Source organism: Corticium candelabrum, chromosome 19 (assembly GCF_963422355.1).
Source record: "Corticium candelabrum chromosome 19, ooCorCand1.1, whole genome shotgun sequence".
NCBI classification, from domain to species: domain Eukaryota; kingdom Metazoa; phylum Porifera; class Homoscleromorpha; order Homosclerophorida; family Plakinidae; genus Corticium; species Corticium candelabrum.
In genome coordinates, this window is record NC_085103.1 from 5788071 (window position 1) to 5809851 (window position 21781).

Sequence of the window (21781 nt, forward strand, 5' to 3'; positions counted from 1 at the left end):
CCCTCAAAAGTGGGAGTTTACGCCACAATCCGACAAGATGAGCACGCAAACAGAAGACTCTCGACCATCGCAACTCAGCGCCAACGGCCATACCTCTCCAACCTGCTGGGAAGAAGACGGTTTCATCAACAGACGGCTGCCAAAGGAGCTCATTCTTAGGTACAGACGTTGATCGTGCTTATACAAACATTTCTAAACATTTGGCGTGTTTCTCCTGTTAGAATCTTCTCGTTTTTGGACGTCGTGTCGCTCTGTCGATGCGCTCAGGTGTCCAAGGTGATTGCGCACTTCCGGTCGCGTGTGTTTCGTTTTCTCGGCGTCTCTTTCGAGTTTCGAGTTCGTCGTGTCGTCCACGTGTAGATCGGTTGTTGTGCTAGGGTCTGTTTTTTTTCGCTTTGAGTTATGCGTCGGGTTGGTGAGTTAGGAGCGCGTTAAATTTGCGGCTGATTTTGATGTGTTTGGAGTGATGTTGGCCTGATGACGTTTGCTTTATTGAAAGTTGTGGAATGTGTTGGCGCTTGACGGCAGTAACTGGCAGACAATAGACTTGTTAGACTTCCAAGCAGCGATTCAGGTGTGTCAATTGATGTCTCCATTCTGTTCCATCTTTGACATTGTCTGTCACGGTGTCTGTCCATAAAGCCTTTTTGTGATGTTGTATGTCATTGTGTTTGTCTGTTTGTAAATGTTGTTTTTATGTTTGTTATTGCATTTGTTTACTGTGTCTGTTAAATGTTTGTCAATCGTGTTTGTTTATAGAAATTTTGTTATTGTGTGTCTGCACTCTAACCTCATTTATTATCTTGTTATTCATAGATGTTGTTTGTCTTTGTGTTTGTCCATAACGTTATTGTTATATTTTCTATTGATTGATTTATCATCGAGTTTGTCTATAGATATTTTTTGTTGTGTCTGTTTATGGGTTACTTATTTATGTTTGTTCTCAATGTTGTATGTCATTGTGTTTGTCCATTATTCAATGTTGATTGTCATTGTGCATGTACCATTACTATATATCAACTTGTATGTCAGTGTGTCTGTCCGTTATCATCAATGCTGTATGTCAGTGTGTTTGTCCATTATTCAGTGGTGGTTGTCATTGTGTTTGTACTACACACACACACACACACACACACACACACACACACACACACACACACACACACACACACACACACACACACACGTATATCAACTTGTATGTCATTGTGTTTGTCTGTTATCATCAATTCTGTATATCATTGTGTTTGTTTATTACCAATGTTGTTCGTCATTGTGTCTATTCCTATTGCCTCTCATTCACTCATTTTCTTACTTTTTATTGGTTTCAACGGCTTGTTCTCAATTTCTCTTGCACTAGAATTACACAGTCGAGAAAATGTCAGAACGTTGTGGCGGCTTTCTCAAGAAACTTAGTCTACAAGGTTGTGAAACAGTAAACGATGAAGCATTGAGGTGGCACACTTGTTGATGTTTGTAGATGTACGAGTCGTCTGACGTTTCTGTTTAGAATATTTGCACAACATTGTAACAACATCGAGGAGCTAGATCTCTCACATTGTGTTAAGATAACAGATAGGTTGGTCTTGATGTATGTGAGCTGTGTTTGTCCATGTGGTCGCTGCGTTTGTCTGTTAATGTTGCTGTATGAATCTGTTCATGCTGTGTTGTTATGTAATGTAAGTGTCCATGATGTATGTCACTGTGTCTGTCCATTACTATTTTGTATTTGTTGTTTTTATTGATTACCACTTTGTTTATTCATGTGACATCATATTTGTCATCGCGTTATGTCTGTTTGTGGTGTTTGTCATGTGTTTGTCCAACTGTTTTTATGTTGTTGCTGTTTGTCATCGTTTTTGGTTTCTGTGTGCTGCTTGTAACTTGTTTTGCTTATCTATTAGAATAGCGGTGAATTTGAGTGTGCATTGTCAGAAATTGAAGTCATTGAATCTGTCATCATGTCCAGACGTAACGGACAGCACTTGCTACAATTTAGGGTACGTAGCGAAGATGCTTGTTGAATTTTTCGATATGTCTGTATCTGTTTGATTATTTATTTTGTTCTATATCTAGTTTGTATGTTGATTTGTTTGTTTGTCTGTCTGTTTGTCTCTCTGTCTATCTATGTATCTGTCTGTCTGTCTGTTTGTTTGTTTGTCTATGTGGCTACCTGCTTGCCTGTCTGTCTGTCTGTCTATCTGTCTGTTTGTCTGTCTGTTTGTCTGCCTTTTTGTCTGTCTGTCTGTCTGTCTGTCTGTCTGTCTGTCTGTCTGTCTGTCTGTCTGTCAAATACATATATTTTTCAAATCCAAAGAAATTTCCATCAAGAGCTTAAAAGCTAGTCTCTAAGTAAAGTTCCTCTAAATCAACAACAAACACTTAAGGCTACAACAGATGACCCCATAGGGGGATTAGAATACATTTAACCACTTAGTTTAAAACAAATTGATATTCATCAAGGACACTGCAAGATTTTTGTCAAGCTGAAATTACTGCCATCTTCCTAGAGATCACATTTGCATTGCATTGCTTTGCTGCAGTTTGATCGAAAATCGTCGTCTCCAGTGTGTCTTGAACTCAGCAATGTTAGATCGTCCATTGTAATACCTCCACAAAGCAGAGAGGACCCTCAAGTACTCAGACGCTTTCTCCCCCCCAATGGCCAAAATGTTCGAATACAAGAGGCACGACAGTTGGCGAGTATCCACCGGGTAGTCGTTCCTGGGTGTACTTGTTTTCCTTGATTTGCTCCCTTCTCATTGCCGCGCTTTCCTCAGTTGTAGCTGCACGTGGTAAGATGTCTGATACCCATGGGTGAGCTAGTGCCACGTCTAACTCAACGTTAGATCCTGTCCAAGTCATAAACTAGGATGTCAGGCCAATTGTTCGAATGTGTGTAGCGGTCCCTAAGCTCACACTTGTGGGGCAGATGAACTGAACTCAGGCTGTCTGTCTGTCTGTCTGAACAAAGAATGACATGAACAAGCTTTTTGACTTAATGTACAGATCCAAGTCCACTAAAGTTTTAAAGTATTTCGCTGTGAAGGACTGGTTCATCATAGAAGTTTAGGATGTGTACAAGTAGAGGATCTGTAACAATAAAATAATCTGTCTGTTTGTCTGCCTGTCTGTCTATGTGTCTCTTATGTGTTTGTCTGCCTGCCTGCTTGTTTGTCTCTGTTTGTTTGTCTGTGTATGTGTCTCTTTATGTGTTTGTCTGCCTGTCTGCCTGCCTGCCTGCCTGCCTGTCTGTCTGTCTGTCTGTCTGTCTGTCTGTCTGTCTGTCTGTCTGTCTGTTTGTCTGTATATGTGTTTCTTTATGTGTTTGTCTGTCTGTTTGCCTGCCTGCCTGCCTGCCTGTTTGTCTGTCTGTCTGTCTGTCTGTCTGTCTGTCTGTCTGTCTGTCTGTCAATACATATATTTTCACACATCATCGCTATTACAGTCTAAGACAATTAGAACTAAAATCACAAAGTCTAAGAGCCCATAATGGGCTACTTTATCAATCTATCTAATTAGCAAAACACGGTTCAGTTGAGTCCTTTGATCGTACTACTCTTCCTAATTTTTTACATAAAACATTAGCATTGCATCTTTGTAAAGCTATTGATAAACAGCGACGCCAGTACGTCTTGAACTCTCTGCCATTTGATCTTCCATCTTCATCTGTTGACTGGTGTGACAAGCGATTGAGAAAGTCAACAGCATCTTGTCCCCATCTTCCAAAATGTTCGAAAACCAAGGCAATGCAGTTAGAGGTGCGACCCCACATGTTCCACTCACCACCATATTTCTGTGCCTTTTCAAGCTCTCTTTTGGATGCAGCTGCACCATCTTCCAAAGCTGCTTGAGAAAGAATCTGTTGTGCCCATGGGTGAGCCACAGAAATGTCCAATTCGATATCGCAACCAGATTGTGCATCAAATGCAATGATATCAGGTCTATCATTACTATTAATGTAGCAATTCCTTGGTTCCCTTTGGTGTGTCATTTTAAGTTGTTGTAGGCAGCTGCTCCATACACTGGACAGTGTTTCGTGAGTCCAGACAGGTCCGCCCCCGCTCTTGCATGTTAGAAGGTGATAGCCATCTCTGTCAACATCTTTTCCGCATTCACAGGTTGACACAACAGATCCCAAGGGCATTTCACAACCCAGTCTCAAGCGTGTTGCAAGACGAAACTCGCCAGGCTTTAATGCAAACTTCGCTGATTGTGGTATTGAGTCAAGCCACGCACCTGCTCCTGTTCCCTGAAGAGACCTAAATCTTGCAGAAGAACGCTTAGATTGAGGGTTTGCAAGAATAGAAGATACAATGTTGTCAGTTCTTTGCAAGTTCAATTTTTGTTGTAACTTTTTAGTGTTACACATCAGATCAGCTAGAGATTTGTCTTCAGGTAGAGCGAGATGAAGCTGATGACTAATGGATCCAACAGAAGTACAACTTGGAATTGGACAAGAGATGTTCTTGATTGGACTAGTGAGATCTCCAAACAAATGAGGAAGACGACTTAAAGAGTGAGCCCAGCTGGATACAAATGCAATATGACACGTTGTTTCTATTGATGTCATCCCAAACCCACCATTGCGAACGGGCAAAGTTGCTTGCAGCCATTGGTCATTTTCTATATTGCGAAAACTAACCAATTGCAAAAAGGTTTCTTTTGTCAGCTGATCATGAAACCTAGCTGCAGACCTTAGCTGAGTAGGACACACTGACCGTGCCATATGATTAATGCGAGGCACATGACAGTAGCGTAGTAGTAACATTCCAGATTGAGGATCGTTAAGAGATGAAATCTGCTCACAAAGGCTCTGGCCTGATTTTGCGATGTCCAAACAAGATTCTGTGACATACTGCTGTTGCCCAATAGGGATTCCCAGGATGTCAATTCCAGATGATACAACTCTAATGGCCCTGTTGAGACAAGGAGGTGTTGTAAGACCATTGCAAAATAGCTCACATTTTTCAATAGCAATATTAAGACCAATTTTCTTCAAACTGGATTCCACATCATCCAGGCATGTAATAACATCATCCAAGGGGCCAATGAAAAACATATCATCTAGGTATGCTAGAACTCTAGTCGATGGATGGCTTTCTTGAAGATCCACAAGGTATGGGTGTAAGGCGACAGAAAACAGCATTGGGCCAAGAGGATCGCCCTGGTGAACTCCTTCCTGTGATTGCAGCAAGTGAGCTTTGTGACCATCGTTGAAAACTAGAGGACTAAACTCAGCATACATTTGATGGACGTGACGGTAAATGTCAGGAAATATTTTTGCCACCTCAGGTAACAAGTGGGATCGTTCCACTGAGTTGAAAGCATTTTTCAAATCTGTCTTTAAAACAACCCAGTCAGGGTGAGCTTCAGCAAGCACACTGAGATGGTGAAGCAAAAGTTCTGATCCTCCCTCAATGGCTACACCATGCTGAAGGGGCGAGAAATAGGCAGCAAAAGACTCCTTCTTTTGAAGACACAGAACTTTGGCAGTAAGTCGTCGAATACATTCGCCGATAGCGATTGGCCTTACATCTCCATTGAGTTTGGGGAGAGCTATGAGACGCGAGGCTGACAGTAACTTTACAACACTCTTTGGAACGTCTCCTCTTGCGAGCTGTTCACAAACAGCAAAGAACTTCTCAGCAGTAGTAGATCTGCTTGCCAATATTTTGAAATGTTCAAAGTTCCAACCGGAAGGACCAGATCCAGAACATTTTGGAAGTTTAGTGAGAGTAGCAAAGAATAATGATTCAGAAAGATTGATTGGTTGAGGCAAACTGTCATCGAAACACAACACATCTTTTAGTCTAGTTGGATGCTTGGAAGCAAGTTTCAAAACTGTTTCGTCAGAAACAGAAGCAAGACCAGGGCTCACAAGCAATTTAGCTGCTCGAGATAGTTCTCCACATCTAACTAGCCGAAGAGCTTTCTGATGATTCAGACCGAGTTGTGAGTCCTTTGATGGATGCTTGAGAGAAGACGATGTCTGCAGACTTAGAAGCTGCTCCCATTGAAAATTGAGAAACAAAAGAAATTTTGACCTTGCCTGCCTAATTGCAGAAATACCTCCTCTACGATGGCACAGAATCATCCTGGGTATTAACAGAAACAGTTTCCAGCCAACATCATCACTGGGGTCTTGAAGGATTTTGGTCAAAGAAATATCACAACAATCCAGGAATAGCGATTTCAGAGATGGTGAAATGCCACGAACAATAGGAGGAAGGTAAGCACAAAGAATGTCATTTACCGAGATGTCCCGTATAAAAGACCACGCTTGATCTTTGCAAGAAATTTGATCATCCACAGGAACTGAAGGAACTTCAGAAAGCGCCCGATCATGGGTATGATCTTCAGACAAATTACGGGCTACATCTAGCATGTTTTCAGTGAGATCTTGATCTGTTGCTTGACACGTTTCATGACTTGTGTTCTTGTCAGGTTTCATCTTACGATCAGGACATTTTGACTTGTGTTGCGCAAGTTTCAGAAACCACTTTTTACAGCTGCCGCATTGACGTAGGTGAAGACAGTCGATAAAAGATGACGGTAGAAGAGAGGAATCATGAACATCACGGATGTGGCTTAAAACACGCTGTACAGATCCTGACATCTGACAGTATGGAAACGGACATTGTTCACCACGAGACATGACATGAATGTCTATTTCAAATCCTTTGAAACGAGTGTTCAAATTATCTGTCTGTCTGTCTGTCTGTCTGTCTGTTTGTTTGTCTGTCTGTGTCTGTCTGTTTGTCTGTTTGTTTGTGTGTCTGTCTGTCTGTTTGCTTGCTTGTTGTTTGTTTATTTGTGTCTCAGTTGATCTACCAGCTTGTTTCTTTCCTGTTCACTTGTTTTCTAGACTGTTGTACCTACATTGACATTTGGTATTTAGAGTTGGCTGTCCTCATCTGTCTATACTAAAGCTTGCCTGGTGCTCACAAATCTCTCCTAAAGGCATCAAGGCAATAGCAGAAGGAGCCGTCAATCTCCACACAATAGTACTGCAAGGATGTCCAAATGTTTGTCTTTGTGACCCTTAACTTGTTTCTCACATGACAGTGTTTATGTTGTATTCTAGATAAACGATGAAGCTATTTGTGATTTAGTTGAGAGATGCAGGAAGTTACACGTAGCGAATTTCAGCGGCTGTAGAGTAAGAGTTTACACAAATGATCTTATCTTGATGAGAAACTTAGAAATGAATTACAATTTAATAACATTTAATGAGATAATGAATGTGGAAATCCACAGTCTGCAATGAAATGGCAGATGTAGTGGAGGTGTTAGTGGAGGCTTGTGATTATATATAAAACAGCTGTGTGTGTGTGTGTGTGTGTGTGTGTGTGTGTGTGTGTGTGTGTGAGTGTGTGTGTGTGTGTGTGTGTGTGTGTGTGTGTGTGTGTGTGTGTGTGTGTGTGTGTGTGTGTGTGTGTGTGTGTGTGTGTATTTAAAACATGCATTTGTGTGCTACAGAATTGATGGTGTATTTCCAATGTAATTTGTTAGGGAAGCAGGTGTGCTTGTGGGTTATGGTGTGTGTATTTATATCCAGAGTTTAAGGGTATGTTTGTTTGTGTGTGCCTTAAGGTTGTGGAGTGTTAATGGAAAGTGGTTGTGAGTGGTGGTGATTGAGGTCATTTGTATGATGGTTCCTCCTTGTGGTGAGCTATTTTGGCTTGTACTAATTAGGTTTATGTAGGGTGTTGCCACATAGCTGTTTCCTTGTTACTGCTTAGTTTTGGTCACAGATCACCAGTTTTCTGTTTGTGAGTGTTTGATGTTTGAGAAGAATAAGTTGATGTTGAGGTAGTTAGTTTGCTGAGTGATAGTCAGACAGACAGACAGACAGACAGACAGACAGACAGACAGACAGATAATTTATTCTCGTACAGATTCTACTTGTACATATGCTAGGATTTCTTTAAATACAAATCAGTTCTTGCAAACAACAAAGTCATTAACTAATGGACTTGATTTTGAATGTCAAAATCAAATAATCTATCTAAATCACCATGATTAGGTGACAGTTTTGAAAGTTTTCTAAGGATAACTTTGGCATTGCATCTTTGCAGAATTGTAGAAAATCTTTTTCTCCAATACGACATGAACATGGAAGCATTAAAATTGGCTTCTGGATTTGCTGACTGTTGTGACAAATGCTGCAAGAAATTCTCTGCCTTTGTGCCCCACCTCCCAAAATGTTCTATCACAAGAGGAACACATCTTGATACATATGCTTTTGGAACAAGCTCTTCTGAATATTTTTTCATTTTCTTTTCTTCTCTTGTCATGGCAGCATGACCATTTTCCTTGCTAGCCCTCCTAATAATGTCCTGACTCCACGGATGAGCCAGGGACACATCAAGATCCAAATTCTGTCCAGTATTTGGATCAAACATTGTAATGTCTGGACAGTCTTCAGTATTGATGTATTGATGTCTTGGTTCTGTTTGATGGGGAGGGTGAAGGTCAGACAGACACTCACTCCAGAAAGACAGACAGACAGATTATTTTATTGTTACAGATCCTCTACTTGTACACATCCTAAACTTCTATGATGAACCAGTCCTTCACAGCGAAATACTTTAAACAGACAGACAGACAGACAGACAGACAGACTATAAAACTATAATGCATACCAGCAAAGGCAAAAAAGTAAAGTTTGTAAGCTACATGAAAATACACATATGTGTACACATAGCAACTAAAAAATTATGCTGGGTAGTCGCATAATTATTTATCTGCTATGTGTACACATATGTGTATTTCATGTAGCTTGCAAACTTTACTTTTTGCCTTTTGCTGATATGTATTATAGTTGATGTGTTGAAATATATGTATTGACAAACAGACAGACAGACAGACAGATAGGCAGATAGACAGACAGACAGACAGACAGACAGACAGACTGGCCTGGATGTGATGAGGCCGTTTCAAAACGGATCTCTGTGTTTGACTTGCCTACTTGACTCGTGTGCTAACTATCGCAATGGAAAAGTGCCCTTTTGAATCTTGTAACTACTCAGGCACTGTACAATGAGTTTTGAGACATATTCATCAAGTATACACAATGCTAACGAAGTTCCTGACAAATTCATCAATCGTGTGAGTCTCCATCGGTGCTCACATTGCTCTCAATGGGTCAACACATAAATCAATGCAGGAAACGTAAACTTCTATCGAGTCTTCATTCCCACTGACTTCGTCACCACCTGAAAACTAGCCTTGTACTCAGACCCTCTTGCGCCCACATGTCAGGAACATTGTGAACAATCTCCTCCTTGCACCAACAACTTGGACAGCTTGATTTGCATCCTCCAAAACGGAGAGCGTCATCTCATTCAGCAAATCAGACACTTTCATTGTAAATCTTGAAGAAACTGCAGCTGACTGTGCATGAGATCCTTTGATTTGTTCTTTGGAAGTTCAGCCAACCGGAAAACATTCTGAGCTGCCATTATGTAGATTCCTTTGCTACAATCCTGATTCTTTCCATGAAAGTCTCCACATCTTGTCGCTGCCAGTTTGACTGTATGCAACACACGTGGCTGTCCCCATCGAATATTGTTTGTATATCTGTAAATCTGTAAACCATCGTGTATTGCATTTTCGGCAAATGAGAACTCGAATCTAAACTGATGGTTTTCTAGAAGCTTCGTCAAGTCAACTTTTAATTTGCATTCATGGATGACTGTGTTTTCTTTGTCTGGCATTGTGACCACGTTGATATCCTTTTTGCTGATAATTTTCGTTTCTGTTCAAAGGACACTTGGGAACAGAGACACAAATAGGATGGTTGCTAATCAGTTCTGACGTCTGAAGATGTCTAACATCAATCTGTTGTCTATACTCCCTAATCATCTGAATAAGCTCATAATTAGGATTATTACTGTTCCTGCCATAAGCTTTAATTAAGTCTCTTCTGTGTTGTACATGCAACATCATGCAACCTGCTTAGCATGTCATTCGTCTCGTTGATTCTTAAATTTCTCAACTTCCTTCACACAGTGAGATTTGCGACATGCATCTGCAATTCTCTGCTTTGGTTCTTTGGTAGGAAGTGGTCTGCAGCTGGTGGGGTATTTGTTGTAGTTGTGGATGTCTCAACTTCTACAATATTCCTCTTACGACTAATATGTCGATTAGTTGTTGCCTCCCAAAGGCTGCCTACTAGATGGAAAGTTGAGATTTAGGATGAGGTACAACAATTACATCAAAAAGGAGTGATTTGTCCATCAACCTCGACATATTTGTCTGGTCAGGAAAGAATGAAAGTCTATGTCTGTGTATAGACTATAGAGCTTTGAATTCAAAGACGAAGGACACATGCATTCCCAACTGGTGATTTACTCGAAGTAGTGGAATCTCTTTGGTTGGAGCTTGAATCTCAGTATCATAGACCTATAGCTCATGGACATTACCAGATTCCTATTGCTGAGGAAGAAAAAAGACAAAACAGCGTTTCAAACCCAATCAGGACTCTGGGAATTTAATAGAATGCGTTTTGGTTGAAAGGAGCACCTACGACGTTTTCTAGAACGATATGTTGTCTTCTGTGTTGGGACATATGACTCCCTTACAATTGGTGCTATAGAGATGGATGATGTTTGTGCAATATCTACATCATTTAGTTCACATTTGGAACGACTAGAACAAATTTTTCAGACATTGAGAAACACAGATTACATACATATCAATGGGAAGAAGTGTAAGTTTGTGATGTCAGAAGTTACATTTTGTGGATTTCATGTCTTTGAGGAAGGAATTAGCCCTGACGATGAGAAGACATCAGCTATTGCCAAAATCTCTACGTCTAGCTCAACAAAGGAAGTGAGAATTTTACTTGTACATGACACGTGTATGATAGGATTTTATCATCGACACATCCAACACTATGCAACTATTGCTAAACTGCTATCATCACTGTTGGAGGGTGATAGGAAGTTTCAGTGGTCGCCAGAATGCGAAAATGGTTTTCGCACTTTGAAACATTAAGTTGTCATCTGTACTGGTGCTGATACATCCGTCGATAGACAACACGTTTGTGATTACGACTGATGCATCTATGGTTGGCATTGGTGGTCAGCATTAGTGCGGAATTATCACAAAACACACCATGTGGACGATGACCAGTTGCATATTACAGTAGAGTACTATCAAAGACAGAAAGGAAGTATTCACCATATGACAGAGAATAGTTGGCTGTTGTGATGGGATACGACATTTTGACATCATCTTTTGGGTGCACATTTTTGTATAAGAGAACGGATCATATAAACCACTCCAGTTTATAGACACTATGAGAGACCCATGGGGAAAAAGAGCACGCTGTATTGCAGAATTAGAATAGTATTCTTACACAATTGAATACATTAATGGTGACACCAAAAGAGACGGTCAAGCTAAGTCAGCGATGACGATGATGACGCATGGTGTTGCTGCACTTAGTGAATGTTGGTTTGGAGGAGCACAACTGCAAGATGTGGTAATTGGTGCAGCTTGCTACACTATGGCCAAAAAATCAGTAAATTTACAGCTTTCTCCAGACCACACGAAAGAATTGCAACAACTGGTAAAGGAAAATTTGAGTTTGTCTACAGATGAAAGGCTACATATAGAACATTGCCGGACGGAAAGCTTCAGATTGTGGTGCTAGCACTTCTGATTCCAGAAGTAATACGGCTGGCACACGATGAGATACTTTCAGGACTTCAGGGTGTCATGATCCTAAATAAGCAATTATAATTACTAAATGGTGTAATTAATTAAATACAAATGTTTTATGTATTGTGAGATGCATCCTACCAATAGAATAACCCAATACATGACATTGTACAGTGTGCTGTATTGTCAGTGTGCTCGCTGACATCATCTGTATGTATTCTGTATTTAGCTGGTGACAGACAATGGAGTGAAGTCTCTTTGCCAAAACTGTGATCAGCTGGAAAAGGTTTTTCTCTCCCAGTGTACAGCACTAACCGACGAGTCACTTAAACATCTTGGAAACTACTGCTCAAGTCTCAAGTCAGTTTTCGTTGTAGTAATTTGGAGTCAACGTTAATTAAGGACGTTTCTGTGGTTTTCAGAGTGTTAGAAGTTGCTGGTTGTCACATGATGACAGATAACGGTTTTAATGTGTTGGCGCAGGTAATGCAGTTGTAGTAGAGTGAAGAGTTGTGCAATATAGAGGAAATGCATTTGTTACTGCATGTGCATGAACAGAGACTGGTACTACAGGTAAGCAAGTAGACAGATGGACAGCATAGTAATGATGAATTGGCCAACAAATGCTCATAGGAAGACTAGACTAATGTAAGGGGATGACGTTTAGTTTTATGGACTGAGGGTTGAAGGGCAGACAGGGACAAGATTTGGTGTATATTGGCACAAGTGTGTGTGTGTGTGTGTGCACATGCTGCACTTGCGTAAAAATTGGCTGACAAGTTTTGATGTTTATAGGGTTGCACACAGTTGATGAGGATGGATTTAGAGGAGTGTGTTCTGGTAAGTATGTCTGTGCTGTTTGTATGCTCGTGTGTGTGTGTGTGTGTGTGTGTGTGTGTGTGTGTGTGTGTGTGTGCATTTTGTGTAGATGTGTGCTTGATCGTGTTGTTATATGTGTAGATTACAGACAATGTTCTTACATATCTTGGAACCAACTGTCCAAGAATAGAACATCTGGTCAGTGGTACATGCAGTGTTGTATAACAGATGAGGAAATTGGTAGATGATATGTTGACGAGTATGCATTGGACACAGACAGACAGACAGACGGACAGACAGAGATGCAACGCACAAGTGCTCTCAAGAAAACTATGTAGACTTTCTTTTAGCAAGAACAGTTGTACTGCTTATAGCGTACAGTTATTTAATCGTCCTATGTAGTAAGTGGCCGTAAGGGTTGCTGGACATTTTTGTAGCATGTTTTCCTTTTCCTTGCTGGAACCATTTAGAATGTAATAGTGTTGAAATTTTAAATATATGTATTGACAGACAGACAGAAAGACAGACAGACAGACTGCCAGACAGACAGACAGACAGACAGACAGACAGACAGACAAACAGACAGACAAACAGACAGGCAGGCAGGCAGGCAGGCAGTGTGTACACTCTAGTCTATTTATTGCATCTAACATGCTCATTTTTGTTTGTTAGAGTCTTTCACATTGTGAGTTACTGACTGATGAAGGCATTCGGTCATTATCCCTTGGAGTATGTGCAACGGAAAATCTAAGAATCATTGAACTGGACAACTGCCCCCTCATCACAGACTTTGCACTAGAACAGCTTATGTGAGTGATTAAAGTGCCATACCAATTCATCACTTTTAAAAACAGAGAATGGTCTGCTTGGTTCTCAGGCATGAGTTTGACTACTCAGTATAATATTACACAACCCACATGACATACCTAGTGGCAGCTGTTGACAGTCATGAGAAACAGGCCAGCTATTGGACTGCTGACGGGTTGAGTAGTTTGTGTATAGGTCCCCCCCTCCCCCCCCCGGTATTAAGGATATTACAAAAAAGTGGTAAAGGCAAGTTTAATACAGTCAAATCTCATAATTTTTACACCCATAATCCAACACTCTGACTTTCTGACAAGGTACGTACACCTGAAACCAATTTAGTTGGACAGAAACACGGGGGAGGGGGGAACAAAAGTGGTGGGACAACAAAAGTGGTGGGACAACAAAAGTGGTGGGACAACAAAAGTGGTGGGACAACAAAAGTGGTGGGACAACAAAACTGGTGGGACAACAAAACTGGTGGGACAACAAAACTGGTGGGACAACAAAACTGGTGGGACAACAAAACTGGTGGGACAACAAAAGTGGTGTGACAACAAAAGTGGTGGGACAAACGCAAATGCGTGGGAATAATGAGGTCTGAATGTGAAAGGATTAATTAAGGTTGACATTAGAATGAAAGATTAAGTTATTAATTGATTGATCCACCCATCAGTTGATAGATTGGTAGATAGATATATTGATTGTTATTGGATATCATGTAAATTTTCTAGTACAAAGACATGTGATGATTGATTGATTGATTGATTGATTGATTAATATTGATTAATTAATATTGATTTTATTGCTTGATATCTTGTCACTCATCCTTTACTAATTGCTCATAATCTTCATTCAGAGGATTCTACAAATAGAAACAAAACATCAGAATGTGGTCAGCTTGGTTTGTAGCCGTTGACTTCTCTTGTAGTTTTGGGTGACCTTTGACTGTTACCACTGTGTACAACAGTGACTACACCAGCAGTTACAACTGTGATTACACCAGTAGCTACACAAGTGGCTACACCACCACAATGTATCAAACAAGTAGCCACTTTTTCATTACAGCTTATGTGTTGTGACTGAAACTTGGTTTAGGCTTACTGTATGTGTCAACTTGTACATGATGCCAACTGTTGTGTGGCTATGTTATGATGCTAAATGAATTGATTGTTGCCGTGATAATATTGACTTCCTAGTGTTTGTGTGTCTTTAGGGTGTGTCAGGCCTTGGAGAGAATTGAATTGTATGACTGTCAGTTAATCACGAGAGCTGGAATCAGGAGACTGAGGGTCAGTAGTTGTGTCTGTAATTTGACTTTTTAATGTTGAGTGTTGGTCTACCAGTAGGTTACACATACCAGTTTGTAGGTTCACATGTAGTGTTAATGCCATTTTCAGCATTAAGCCTGGTTCATAGTACGACGCTGGGACAAGCGTCGTGTGAGTGTCCTGGACGCTGACGATGAGCAAGCGTAAGCGTCACACTGTGAACATGTTAGCGTCCGCGATGCTGGAATAGAGAAAATTTCTAATCGATCGTTCTAGCCGGAAGTGAGTCAGCGTCCAATGACATCACATGCTCATTTTCAACCAATTGAAAGTCAGTCAGAGCAACTGGACGTATCCCGGATATTCTATTCATTCACTGGCATCGATCATTGATTTGTCGATGGAAGTTTTCATTGGGTGTGTGTGTGGTTTTCCTTGCGTTTGGCGAGTTTAGTCAAAGGATTACAAGGACCTAAGGATGAAAGAAAACGCTTGAGACTACGGCACAGCAGCAACAAAAGCAAAACGACATTGTCCAAGTTTGTCGCAAGTACATTGTACACAGGTGGTTACTTTGCAGTGCCAGACCACTGTTGCAGTGTGTTCTTTGTGCGATGGACGCTCGTCAGACGCAATAATGTGAATGGTACAGCGCCAGCGTCTTTGCTGACGCTCACGTGAGCGTTTTTTTCAGCATCTAGGATGCTCGCAGGATGCTGTACCAGCGTTGTACGGCGAACCGAGCTTTAGACTCTGACCTTGTTTCTTACTTTAGTAAACAGGTAGAAAAGTGAACAGAGATAGCTTTGAATTTGAAAGAAACTGCTTATGTATTGGTCACGCGACTATGCAATTCCAGTAATGACCAATCACAACACTATTAAATTACCATATATTAATTAAGATTGTTAAACACACCAATCATATGTTATGAGTATTTACTCAACTTTGATTATCAGGTAGTCTTTTGCTGTGTGCATTGCCACACTTAGTATTCTCACACTTGTAATTTACTAGATTGTCGTGGTAAAGATTAATAAATTTTTGAAATTTTGACTAACAATTTGATTTGTGTGTAGAATCATCTGCCTGGATTAAAGGTGCATGCATACTTTGCACCTGCTACACCGCCACAACAAGTGGCCAGCAGTGGAAGGCGACCGTGTCGCTGCTGTGTGATTATTTAGCAAGATATGTTCATGACAAGACAGTCGACTGACCGTAACCAGAATGTGTAATTACATGTAGGCTAACAGCATGGATGATATAAGAGAGGTGGGACAACATATTTATGATGAGGGAGTAAATGTGAAATTTTAGTTGTGAAAATCACTATTAAGGAATTAGTATGCATTTGACTACAATAGTGTAAACTGAATTTCAATGTTGAAGTTGCCTCAAATCTAATACAAATGTCTACAATCTGGCATGTGCTTTATAGTGGCATTGCAAATGTAGTCATCTTACCTGTCCAATTTGTCTGTCTGTCTGTTTGTCTGTCTGTCTCTGTCTGTCTGTCTGTCTGTCTAGTTTTTGAATATTTTGGTTGCCGAGGTCAGTCGGCAGAATGGTTTCTGCATGAACTGGCAAAAAGGCAGTTTCAAAAGCTATTGGAGATACCGAAACAGCAGTAGAATTTCTCACTGACTGGAGACGATGCCTTTCTGTTCTATTACAGACATGTAACAGCCAAGTGATCTTACGAAAACTATCTTGCCTCTCACACGGTCAAGTAGAGATAGACAAATTTAGAGATACGGATATTCAGTTTTTAATCCATTAGGTCTGAATTGATGAACAGAGTAATGGACTGAGGTGGATTTGTTTACTTTTTAAGATTTGCTTGTTGTATCTTTAAAGTTTAAAATCAATAAAGCAATCTGTCTGTCTGTATGTATGTCTGTCTGTATGTGCTCCAGATTCCCAAAGACAGCACCATGACATGGCAAGTTCAGGCCACCATAAAGCTTGTGCCGCCTTGCTCATAGCCTGTAGTCTTGAGGCTTGAGTTTGTTCTGTTCTCTGATGCGGATGAGACCATGGTTCATGGTTCAACGGTTAAGAGAACTCTTTGTGAGAGTATTGGTGATATTCTCCAATGGCAGTTGCAAGGGACTCACATAGGTGCTCCTGACAAATCACCTGCATCCTGACGTATGGGTTCACTCATTGCAATTCTTGCCCCAGTGAATCATTCATATGTTTAGGATGAGAGAGTGGATCACTTAAATCTATTCAATGTGCAGGTTTTCTGCAGTGTCTGTTTTGGTACCATCACAATTTTGAGAAACTTGCCACAGATAGAGTCACTTGGAGACGTTGCTGCAATGTGTCACTGAAACAGTTTGAAGATGAACGAATTAGGGCTGCACAAGTCAAGGGAAAACGCTGTAAAAACAATATACAGTGTCCGGCTCACTACACCACTGGTTCTCTTGTTTGTCCAACTTGTCAGCTGCAATGTCGATCTAGGGCCAGACTTTTATCTCACATGAGGCACAAAGGACACTGTTAGATAGTCTTCATCGCAGCAGTGGACATGCCATCATCATGTATGTATGTATGTATGCATGTATGTATGTTTGTCTGTCTCTCTGCTTGTCCGTTGGCTTGTTTGTAATGGTGACTGCTGGGGGCTTCTACTAGATAGTAGCAGTAGTAGGTAGGATCTTGCCCTCAGGGTGTTGTGTCAGATGGTCTTTTGTACTAATTTTTTTGGTTCAAGACGGTTTACGAATTTGAATGTATTATACACATAACTGAGATGTTCGCTCAAAATAGGGAGGGGCTAGAAAAGTGCATAATCTTACCTCAACTGGGATATTGTGCTCAGTGAGGTCGTCTGATTTAGTGGCTGAAACTCAAGTAAAATGTAACATGTCACATTGACAGTGACAACACAGAGCATTAGAACACGGCTAATTTTCATAGCAGCAGCAACACATTCCTAACAATGAATTTCTCTACAAAACTAAACTGTCTTGATGACTGATCGCTGGCCAAGCCTAGTGCTGGCTATGCCACTTTTGAAAAGGTACAACTAAAATTGTAGTGCAGATGAAATACTTGATGGTGCAGGAACCTCTCAGTCTCTTGTTTCATAATTATACGAACTGTCAGTAGTGCACAGCGAAGTGTTATGTTGATGAGCAGACTCTCACTAAAATACGCATCGCAGAAACTCAATTCAAAGCACAGCACTGTAACAAGGTAGTTTTCTATTGTACTACTGATTCTTAGTAGGATACTCCTAATCCCAAGGTGGGATGAGAATCACACAAATTTGACTTTGTGGCATTTGTGGTAGTCGCTGAAAACAAGCAGTTCAACTTGTGCAAGAATGAATTGCGTTTATTTGTATTTGTCAGCAGCTACACTCAATACAGAACAATAATTGTGTAGACATTCAGTTGTGCACACATCCATCTGTCAATTATCAGTGAGACATTTCTCAACAACCAAACACCAGCAAGTGCACACATACAGACAAACTGGAGTCTGTCCACAACACACACAGAGCATACTATGATGCCCAGACACTAACACCAAGTCACTAACTGCCACGACACTAGTCTTTAAAAGCAGATCTTCTTTGGAGTGCAGAGCCCACACGTTTTGGGGCAGAAAGAACTCACATGCAGAGTGGATTGATAGTGGGTTGAATAACATCCACCAATGAGCTTGAACAGTGTGCAGAAGTATTCACTCCATCGGTCTTCACATGAATGCTCTGTAAACGATAGAACACATTAACATCACGTTTGTACACTCACTACTAACTTGAGACTGACCGCTCCAAGGTGAAATATCCAAGCAGTTATTCTCTGTCACTTTGGCACATGTGATTCGTTCATTTCCATTTATTGGTGTACGGAACCCTGCAGGCTGAATAGTGGGCATTTTTGCATTGAAACAAAGCACTGAGGATATTGTCACTCTGTTGATGGCAGCCAACTGTGTTTCAGTGAAAACACCTGGATTTTCATAGTAGAACCTATCACCATCGCGAGCACGAATGAATTGTGAAGAAATGATGATGGAAAAGGTTGGTCCTAGTTGCCCTCCAGTGTGTTGTGAACTGGGCAATGCCAGGTCAAGTGCTGTCTCCATTATACCGCACACCCACAGATCGCACTGGTCAATTGAGGTATAGACTCTTAAAATCAAGTCCATGTTTTCCTTACTTATAACGGGGTTTGGTATTGGAACACCTAATTCACACAGCCTGGTCACAGCAAATGCAGCATATGCTGTATATGCTTGCAAGCCATGATCGCGACTTCGTTGAATGTTTAAGGCTGCCAGATCAAGACCAGGACCTGTTGGTCTTCCGGCATCATCAACTGGTTCAAACAAGTGGTTTGTGAGCTCTTCAGACACAAATCGATCAACTTGTTGTGAATTTCGGTTAAGGAGACCAAGCACGAATGGCCGGAAGTTATCAGTGAACGCATTCTGAGGGTTGCCTTGTTCAAAAATATAATGTCCAGGTTGGAAGAAGGCTTGTCTGAAAGTAATTTCATCAATAGTAGAGTAGTCATCTCTAAGACGAGCTAAGTTATTTCGCAACTGGCTGTGACCTTGACGAAATGCAGCCGTGGAAAACTCATTTAGAATTCCACCATTCACGAACTCATCATAGCCACGATACTTTGGTACAATTCGTGCAAATACAAACCGTCCTAGGAGCTCTGGAAGATATTCGGTGTACACTATTTTCTGATGCAGAGCACCTATGATTTTCCGTGTCTCCTGGTAGAGTCTTTCATCTGTCCATCCTGGATTCAATCGCTTTATCACACCCACGATGCGATTATGTTCTCGCACCCACAGTGAGTGCATGACAGACAGGAATATCTGCTCCGACACTCGAATGTCACCAGCTTTGAAACAGATGGGGAATGTACCACTGCATGCACATGTATCTGTCCTCACACAGCTGAAGTCAAAAGGAAGGTTGTTGGCAAAGGACACCCTCATACGACCATTGCTAAATGCACGAAGTTCGTCAGCGAGACCCTCATCTGACCCATAAACATTGGATGCATCTATATATGATGTGATCTCATTAAACTGCTCACGAGGGAATACATATCCTTCACACTGTTGGTCAGTTGGAGCAGATCGGACAAAAGGAATACATTCACGATCGAATGCACCAGTAAAGATGGGATCATTGTCAGGCACAGGGATGTTGAAACAGGGCGATTCCTCATTGTTACAATCTAGAGCACAGTCTTCTCCATCAGGTGACTCGGGAGATAAGTCAAGATCGTGATCCAAGAACTGACCCCACTGCATCAATAGGTAACTGTGATCATTGTCGTTGACAGGTTTGTCAATGTGAAGAACATTGCTAATTTCCCTAGCGCTTCGAAGCAATTTCCCGTTACGTTCTGTCACAGGCTCATTGAATCCCATTCCTCCGTAGGCAGAGGGCAGCAAGCGCAGAAGAGGAGCCTCTCGAGCTCCCCACGTGGTGAATCTCAAGTTGTTGCAAGTGCCGTTGTAGGAACGGAACGTATCAACGTCCGGAATACGAGAGCAGTCTACTTCACCGGTCACAAAAAGGTCAGTCTTATGCAGGTACGCAACGTCGGCTGAACCCAACGCTCCCGCAAGATCGAGATAAGACTTCACTGTTGTTTTTTTCTTGGCCATCGATAGTGCATTACTCTCAAACTTGAGAGCATCCGTAGCAATCATTTTGCCGTCTTCACTCGGTTGACGGAAAGCTTTGTGCAAGCTCCGACTTGTGTGTGTCTTTCCTACTAGACCTACATTTTGGCAAAATTGTAACGCTTCGCTTGCACTGGTGGGATCCCATTTCATCTGTTCAGCCTCAGACATTGACTGTGGCATGGCTGAAGCTATTTAGAAATTACACACAAAAACATACAAAGTCAATTAGCAATCACACCCAACAACGGAACGCGGAAGTCTGCAGGAAACGTTTACTTGTCAGAGAAATCGACAGGCAAAGCAGACTAGCAAGCAGCGCTAGCGACGCGTGGACTTGCATCTTACTGAGATGTTATTCTCCTGAAAGTAGAAAGAAGGAAATCAGAATGAGCAGCTACAAGAATGGCGACCGTCTAAGGGGCTTGTGTTTGTGGACTGCGGATGTGTCAACTCTACCGACGAATAGCACGCAATTCTACCCGCACAAGTCGACCAAACAGTATAGTACTGAATCATGCCACGCGTTACAGTGTTTGCCGATCGTGGATGTAACTCGATGAAACCCAAACAACGACGACAACAACAACAACAACAAGATGCAAGAGATGAAAGCCAGTGAGTCAGAGTGCTCTACGCTTACTTGCAACTAGTAGTCTGCTGCTTTGCCAACAAGAGAGAGAGCAGAAATGAAGTGAAGTGAACTGAACTGCAGCAGTTCAATTGATTGATGCTTGTGTAGCGGACCACGAGATTAACAGGTGTGGTAGGGCGTTGGGTAGCTCGGCCAATCAGAACGAAGGAACTGCCAACTTAGGCAGTTTGAAAGGATTCGAGGCGTAAGGAGCGGCCGGTTGCTATTACCGCGCCCTTCCTCTTACCTTCTAATTACAAATACAAATTCTATTTTGCCATCTAGCCTAGATGTAGAGTGAGTGACCTTTGTGTCTCATTTACCTGCTGATAGATATCACTTCCTGTCTGACTATATACAGTTGCAGTTAATTGACTTTCTAGGGTACACTCCAGCTGGAGTCGATCACGTACAATCTCTAGAGTACACTATAGTGTTGACTATCTAGTAGCTTGACCCTACTAGAGACTGGAGTAAGACTAGTAGGGTGTCTATTGACTGTTGGATATTGTCCAAACACCTGGATTTGAACATTTGTGTGCAACATATGTACATGTGTAAAACCCTATGGTTGTAATTGTATGTAGTGCGTCATTCTCGGTGGATTATGATGGTAACAACAGGAAGCTTGCCAAAACGTTATGCTAATGAGGTCCCAACTGGATTTGAGAAACTTGGGTTTTCTTAGAACTCGGTGCTTGTGCCTGTGCTGGTTTGATCCTGGCTGCTATTTTTGTTGCTGTTGTTGTCTTTCTCTTGTTGGAAGATACAGGTATTTGAACATACTGTATGCATACCTGATAAGGAGGATACGTGGGAACTGCGTTTAATAGATATACGGAATAAACGGTTCCAGTACAGAAATGTTTAGCTATATATATGAACTTACGTGTAAAGATTC

General features: G+C 41.3%; 3 protein-coding genes across 3 annotated transcripts; 1 reads left to right on the forward strand and 2 right to left on the reverse strand.

Annotated features, from left to right (window-relative positions):
• Positions 1-24: 24 nt before the first annotated feature.
• LOC134194480 (F-box/LRR-repeat protein 2-like) lies at positions 25-16048 on the forward strand. The gene is made up of 15 exons (XM_062663412.1): positions 25-159; positions 222-276; positions 500-574; positions 1361-1455; positions 1511-1579; positions 1905-2000; positions 6902-7028; positions 7088-7162; positions 11903-12033; positions 12096-12156; positions 12469-12513; positions 12634-12690; positions 13165-13301; positions 14513-14588; positions 15647-16048. The coding sequence occupies exons 1-15, from the start codon at positions 38-40 to the stop codon at positions 15752-15754; spliced, it is 1329 nt and encodes a 442-aa protein (XP_062519396.1). The 5' UTR covers positions 25-37; the 3' UTR covers positions 15755-16048.
• Positions 3373-5178, reverse strand: LOC134194479 (uncharacterized). The gene has a single exon (XM_062663411.1). It carries the CDS (start codon positions 5147-5149, stop codon positions 3515-3517), a length of 1635 nt encoding a protein of 544 aa, XP_062519395.1. The 5' UTR covers positions 5150-5178; the 3' UTR covers positions 3373-3514.
• A 1843-nt stretch (positions 16049-17891) lies between the features above and the next one.
• Positions 17892-20990, reverse strand: LOC134194788 (eosinophil peroxidase-like). Its single transcript, XM_062663758.1, has 4 exons — positions 20890-20990; positions 20526-20609; positions 18359-20437; positions 17892-18297 (listed from the first exon to the last, which is right to left on the reverse strand). Exons 2-4 carry the CDS (start codon positions 20587-20589, stop codon positions 18143-18145), a joined length of 2298 nt encoding a protein of 765 aa, XP_062519742.1. The 5' UTR covers positions 20590-20609; positions 20890-20990; the 3' UTR covers positions 17892-18142.
• Between the last annotated feature and the right edge of the window lie 791 nt (positions 20991-21781).

Bases quoted from the DNA above. Each gene is read 5' to 3' on its own strand.
- LOC134194480 (XM_062663412.1), top strand. From the start codon at position 38: ATGAGCACGCAAACAGAAGACTCTCGACCATCGCAACTCAGCGCCAAC. The intron at 2,001-6,901 runs GTACGTAGCGAA...TTTGGTATTTAG, and splicing joins AGCACTTGCTACAATTTAGG to AGTTGGCTGTCCTCATCTGT. The intron at 12,514-12,633 runs GTAAGTATGTCT...TTATATGTGTAG, and splicing joins ATTTAGAGGAGTGTGTTCTG to ATTACAGACAATGTTCTTAC.
- LOC134194479 (XM_062663411.1), bottom strand. From the start codon at position 5,149: ATGCTGTTTTCTGTCGCCTTACACCCATACCTTGTGGATCTTCAAGAA.
- LOC134194788 (XM_062663758.1), bottom strand. From the start codon at position 20,589: ATGCAAGTCCACGCGTCGCTAGCGCTGCTTGCTAGTCTGCTTTGCCTG. The intron at 20,438-20,525 runs GTAAACGTTTCC...ATTTCTAAATAG, and splicing joins CCTGTCGATTTCTCTGACAA to CTTCAGCCATGCCACAGTCA. The intron at 18,298-18,358 runs GTCAGTCTCAAG...TATCGTTTACAG, and splicing joins GGATATTTCACCTTGGAGCG to AGCATTCATGTGAAGACCGA.